This window comes from Elephantulus edwardii, unplaced genomic scaffold, assembly GCF_000299155.1.
Source record: "Elephantulus edwardii isolate Elephantulus edwardi_28Jun2011 unplaced genomic scaffold, EleEdw1.0 scaffold00007, whole genome shotgun sequence".
Lineage (NCBI taxonomy): Eukaryota > Metazoa > Chordata > Mammalia > Macroscelidea > Macroscelididae > Elephantulus > Elephantulus edwardii.
In genome coordinates this window covers 21,583,543-21,590,237 of record NW_006399757.1, presented here as the reverse complement: position 1 = coordinate 21,590,237, position 6,695 = coordinate 21,583,543, and the positions used below count along the sequence as shown (strand labels likewise).

At 40.0% G+C, this 6,695-nt stretch overlaps 1 protein-coding gene and 1 pseudogene across 1 annotated transcript in view; one reads left to right on the top strand and one right to left on the bottom strand.

The window, feature by feature from the left end:
* Window positions 1-1,033: 1,033 nt before the first annotated feature.
* The window catches only part of LOC102861656 (multidrug resistance protein 1-like), a 152,996-nt gene continuing 147,334 nt past the window's right edge, over window positions 1,034-6,695 (bottom strand). Inside the window, exons 26-27 of the mRNA XM_006880286.1 lie at window positions 2,742-2,888; window positions 1,034-1,231 (exon numbers count right to left, since the gene is read on the bottom strand). Coding sequence (XP_006880348.1) covers window positions 1,034-1,231; window positions 2,742-2,888 — 345 coding nt within the window. The remainder of the gene's footprint in view (window positions 1,232-2,741; window positions 2,889-6,695) is intronic.
* Window positions 4,485-4,965, top strand: LOC102868977 (annotated as a pseudogene).

The following is a 6,695-nucleotide window of genomic DNA, read 5'->3' as shown; positions in this document are numbered from 1 at the left end:
ATTAATAAGGTGACACAATATAGAAATAATCATGTTCAACTACATTAAAGCTTATTGGCAGAATGCCCTTTAGAGAAACTAGATGTGGTGTCATTGTAAATGGAAGAAACTACAATTAAGAGCAAAGATAACATCTATAAATCAAATTGCATATTTAAGTCAGTGCAAGATGTGGCTTAGTTTGCCAGTATTGTCATTTACACACAACTTAAATCATACATATATTGTACAAAGTGAAGTACATACAAAATTTAAACAGATTATGTCATTGAAGAAGAATAATAGCAATTACGATTTTTTTGCACTCTTATTTTACGTAGATTAAGTTTAACATGCACAGATAAGCCTCTGCTTTGCTCTGTCAAATCTGAAGCCTAGAATCATGGGATTGTCAGGATGGATTATTCAAACAGTTCATTTACTGATGAAATAGGAAGACAGCTACCTAATTCTGGTAGAAATTTCACAGCACTATAACCCCTAATCCCAGTAAAGAGATAAAACAGAGTTATGAGAAAGAGTGGAGTTCTACTTAGCAATGAGAGAATTTCTTATGGTCTAAAGAAATTAGCAGAAAGCACTTGAAGGTATACTACAAAGTCCTAGGAGTTCCAAATCAAAGCTGTTCTCCTTCCAATGGTACAAACTAAGTACATCTTATTTTTTTCCTTGCTGCAAACAATTTAGTTAACTGGAAAATTTTTCCTGATGAAAACAGCCAATTTCATAGCAGAAGTTCACGGGAAAAGGAGGCCACTTGGTAGAAAATGACTCTGCAAGCAATGTGCAAGGACCTTGCAATAAAATGATCCATCCAAGCATTGTCTTGCTCACGTGAACTTAACAAATTGTTGTTTCCTTTTAAAATTGGAAGGGACGATGGTGTATAAACAGAACCTGTCTGTACTCGAGTAGCATGATTCTAGGTATTGATATATGCAATAACAAGTGCTCAAAGCAGGCCAAATAATTACTAAGTACTCCTCCTTTGCGTTACACAAGGATCAAAATATGTGCTAACTTTCCAACCGCATCACTGCACTGACTGTGCATTCACTAATTTAAAGTATATGTCTCGATTCCTCAGGAGCTCTTGATGAGATCCCTGCTCCTTTATTTTCCCGTCATGCAGAACCACTATCACATCTGCGTTCTGCACTGTGGAGAGTCTGTGGGCCACCACGAGGCACGTCCTCCCCTTCCTGGCTTTGTCCAGGGCATGCTGCACTACCTGGAAGAAAGAAAGAGTTGTGCTCACCAGCTTCAGATGCAAAAACTGTTTAAGCCAAAGCAATAGAGGTAATCTAATAACGTTCTTTGTCTTATTAGTGATCCCCATGGAAAGTGCCCTGTATTGTGAGATCCTCACCCTACTCAAAAGACATCAGGGAAAAGGAATTATAGACACATCAAGTAACATTTTCAATTGGAAAAGCTTCTGTGACAATAAGATGGACTTAATTGGTTATGCATAAGTACATGTGTAATTAAAAAGCTTCCCATTCAGAGCCAGTACCGAATATTTTCACACCTAAATAGGCATGTCTAACTTAGTTCAGGATAGAGCAGAGTTCAGAGCTGTTGTACATAGGGTTGCTATGAGTCACAGTTGACTCAACAGCACATAACAACAGCAATAATTTAACTCTCTCCTCCATCTCTCTCTTTCTCATCCTCTCTTGTTCTAATTTAAATAGCATTTCTGTTAATACAGATATTATAATGCTAGATAGACGGTATTGGAATGGAGAGTGAAAACCAGGTTTTGTTAAATAGATAAAATATTTTTGGGATATTTTATCTATTTAAAAATCTACAATAAATCGACAATAACCCTATAAGAGGAAGTTATTTTGCCTTTTTCTAATGCATAACTGAGTTTCTTAGAATCTAAGTTGGTTGACCAGGACTACATTGCAAGTAACAGATAACTCCATATTATATTCCAGATTTGTCTGATTTCAATAGTCCTGGGCTTTGCTTTTATAGTACAGTTTTTCACTGGGAAGTAAGAATGATATTCAACTACAAAGAGCAGTTTGTATGGGGGCTAAGAGCTGGGCTCTTAAGTTAGATACCCACCTAACAGGATTTAGGGAACTCAACCTTTCTAAACCTCAGTGTGCTAATCTGTAAAATGGGCATGTTAACAATAAAATAAGCTAATTTATCAGGTTGTTATAAGAATTAAAAAGGATATCCCATAATAAGTACTCCATAAATTTAATGATTCTCACTTGTTTAGCAACGACAACAATGTGCAGGAAAGTGCTAAGTGAACAAGGCATATAAAAATTAAACATCTGAAGGAGTTTGCAGTATTTATGATGCCATTGATAAATTGAGCAGACTAATTGTCTGTAGAAGATAGAATGACTAGCCTTTACTGACTACAGTATAGGCCACTCTTTCAAATATATATAAATTTCATTATTCATTCATATGGTACCACTGGAATAAGAACTGTATAATAGAAAAATAATTTTACTTGGGCATTTTCCTACACTGTAACAGCACTCAAGGATTCCCCAATCCCTTTTGTTACAGAGATGAAATGAAGTAGGAAAACCTTTCCAGAATATGACCTGCCTTCCATCCCAACTCTGCTACCACTTCACCAACCGCGTACAATGCTGGTGACATAGTTTTTTCCCCAGGCTTTTCTTTCTCCAACATAACCTTGGCTTGATTCCACTGTGATATGTGGTACTGTGCTCTGTGATCAAAGGAGAAGATATTACCTTTTCACTCTCGTTATCAAGGGCTGATGTGGCTTCATCCAACAATAAAATTTTTGGTTTACGAAGAAGAGCCCTCGCAATAGCTATTCTTTGTTTCTGGCCTCCAGAAAGCTGTGCACCTTTCAGTCCAACTTGTGTGTCGTATTTCTATTACAGGAACATGTAAATGAATTAAAAAAAAAAAAACAAACCAAAAACAAAAACACAAAAACCCAACAAACACAAAACAACCAAGCCCAATGTTTTGTTATTTAAAATTAGCATTGCAACTGTGGGCGAGAACCTTCTAACTATTTAAAATTTGTTTGAAAATTTGTGTCTGAACAAATGCTGAAATCCTTATTGGGTTTTGTTTCAAATAAATATTAAACCAACAGTAAACACTACCATTTCAATTACATATCTAAGCTGATCACAGATCTTAGGTCTATAAACATTTTAATTAAAGCTTAACTTTAAAAAAGGACAAAAACAATTGCAATGTACAAAACCACCTCACCACTTTATATTTTTAGATTGGAATTACAATATTCTAAAACAACAAGGAAAATGTTGGGCTATTTCACTTTGACTCTCAGTAAACCTTTACAGAATTCAGTCATAGGATAGGATGTTGTTCTTCAAGAAGCTTTCATTCTTCTGAGACAGTTTAGTCATCTTTTCAGGCCATAATGATGATATTTAGCACTCTGGCTCCAAGCTTCCCTGGCTTTCCAATTTACTAACATCCCTTTTTCAATGGATAGCCAGGAGATTTCATACATATCCGGAAGCCACTGTGATCTCCATAAATCATGAAGAGTGAGTGAATTCAGTTGGTTCAAGTAGACCCATGTTTGCCTTCAAGATTGTCCTGTGTCTCTGCTTCCCTTTAAGGTCCAACAATTCTTTACTAGTAACCCTTGCTAATTGTCTGACAAATCCATGCCACTGGTTGTTGTTGTTGTTGTTGTCATGTGCCGTCGAGTCGTTTGTGACTCATAGCGACCCTATGTACAACAGCCCTAAACCCTGCTCTATCCTGTGCCAATATCATTGCCTCTGACACACCCTTCCCGATTACCCCAGTCACTGAATCAATCCACCTCATAGAGGGTCTTCCCCTCCTGCACTGTCCCTCCACTCTGCCCAGCATGATGTCCCTCTCCAAAGACCTGTCTTTCCTTACAACATGTCCAAAGTATGTCAGGCGAAGCCCCAGAATCCTTGCCTCCAAGGAGCAGCCTGGTTTAACCCTCTCTAGGATCAATCTATTTGCTTTCTTGGCAGTCCATGGTACATTCAGTACTCTTCTCCAGCACCACAGCTCAAAGGCGTCAATTCTCCCAGTCATTGTCCAACTCTCTGATGCATAACAAGTGATTGCAAAAACCATGGCCTGTATCAGGCACACCTTAGTCTCCAGAGAGACACCGTTGCTCTTGAGTACTTTAGAGAGATCCCTAACTGCAGACTTTCCCATCGCAATACGTTTTTTGATTTCCTGGCTACTGGTGCCAAGAGTGTTGACCGTGGAGCTGAGCAAACTGAAGCTGTGAACAATCTCAATCTCTTCACCATCCATCCTGATGCTACCGATTGGTCCAGTGGTGAGAATTTTTGTCTTCTTGACATTGAGCCTCAGTCCATATTGAAGGCTGCAGTCCTTGACCCTCTGCCATTGGTACCCAATTTAAAAAAAATAAAATATGGGTGAATCAGCTCCACTGAGGGAGCAGCCAAAGTGTCTAAAACCTTCTCGTCATGCAGAATCAGGCATGGCTCCTGCAGCAGTATTGGGGGGGTGGGGGCAGTACCCTGTCCAGAGGCTTCTCCGTGCTTGCCACCTTCCCCGACCTGCTCTTCATCCTCGAGTTTGTCTTCGGTGGCCTGGTATGGATCCTGGTCGCCTCCTCCCTGGTGCCCCTCTTGATGGTCCAGGGCTGGGTGATGTTCATGTCTGTGTTCTGCTTCGTGGCCACCACAACCCTGTTTGTCCTGTATATGATTGGTGTCCACGGCGGGGATACTGCCTCGGTCACTGGATGCAGCCTACCACTCTGCCGCTGCCCTGTTTTACCTCGGCGCCTCCGTCCTGGATGCCTGGGCCACCATCATCATGCATGACGGCTTCACCTACAAGCAGTATGGTGAAAACATCTCTGCTGTGGTGTTCTCCTAAGTAGCCTCTCTGCTGCACGTGGTCCACGCAGTGTTTTCCTTAATCCGATGGAAGTCTGCGTAGAGCAGTGGAAGAACTTTTAAAAGCCAGTCGGTGGTAACTGTTCAGCCAGCTTTCCAGCTTAACTTTTCAAAGCCAGGAACTCTCATTGTTGAGGGAAAAGGGAAAAATAAGGCGGTGCAGGGAAACAGAGCTCTGTCTCTTCAGTGGTGTTTACTCCCCTTGTACCTTCATGCCAGGCTGAGGCTTGCTGCATTTAAACTCCAATTCTTGAGTTGTCTTTGCTGGGCCATTTCCTATTTGTGAAAGGAGGTCGTGGGGGTGGGAGGAGGGGACTGTGAGGTGAGACAGCAGAGACCCTCTGCTAGCCCCTGGATCGACCCTGAGAACTGTCTTTGGGAACTACCTACTAGCTTTCCTTAGCAACCCTTCCCATGACATAAGTCTTAATGGAGGTTGCAGGGACCACCCAACAGGTATTTGCAATTGTCTACAGTGGAAGAGGACTAAACTTTGAAATATAAAAAGCCTTCATGTTAACAAACAAACAAACAAACAAACAAAAACCAACCTTCTCAAGGTGGAGGTGTAGACACATTACAGAGAAGACAAAGTGCATGATTATAATATTGGTCATTTTATTGGCTCAGAAATGTCTGAGTTAAATGTCTTTCTTTCCATATCTGATTACCTTTAGGAGGTATCCTTGAGCAGGGTAATACTGAGAGAATGTGCCCTAATTGTACAACAAATGTACTTCCCTATCTCAAAATTTGCTTAAATTTAAAATGCACAGTTGTTTGCTATGTGATTGCTTGAATTACCAATGCTAGTAAAATGAGACTTTTTCTTAAGTGAATGCTCTAGAAAGAAAATACACTTTAGCGATGATCTCTTCAGCAATCTATTTGGTGTTGCCAACAGGCAGGGATTCTTCCTCCTAAAAGATATTTTACTTAGAATCATAGGGCAGGGTAGTCAGATAAAACTGTCACCTGTTTCCACTCTACACTCATCCAAATTAGAGGATCCAATCTTACACCAAAAACTAGGGTGGGGAAGATAAGAATGAATTTGTATGTAGCCTTTATAGTATCATTACTATCCCATGCAAGCAAAATAATATTGAAGATCATTCAAAATAGAAGAACACATAGAGAATGACTAAATAGTCAAGCTGGATTTAGAAGAGACATAGGGATATCATTACTGGTGTCAAAGGTATCCTCCTGGTTGCAAGCAGAGAATATCAGAAAAATGTCTGTTTGTGCTTTATTGACTATACAAAGGCATTTGACTGTGGATAATAGCAAACTATGGCTAATGTTGAGAAGAATAGGACTTCCAGAACACTTGAATTTGCTCAAGTAAAACATATATTTTAACCAGGAGGTTATTGTATGAACAGAGCAGGGAAATACTGTGTGGTTTAAAACTAAGAAAGATATGTGTCAGGATTGTATCCCTTCTCCATACCGATTTAATCTGTTGTTGTCAGGTGCCATCGAGTTGCGTACAAGCCATAGCAACCCGATGAACAATAGATTTGAACCCTATCTTATCCTGTGGCATATTCATGTTTCCTGACACACTGGAGCCCATTGCTGCAATCACCATGTTAATTCACCTTGTTTGAGAGTCTTCCTTTCTTTCGTCAATCATCTACTCTTCAAGCATCTTGTCCTTCTCCAAGGAACAGCCCCTCCTAGAAACATGCCTGAAGTATGTGAAGCAAAACATCATCATCTTTGCCTCCAAAGAACTCTCAGGCTGCTCCATCTCAAAGACATGCT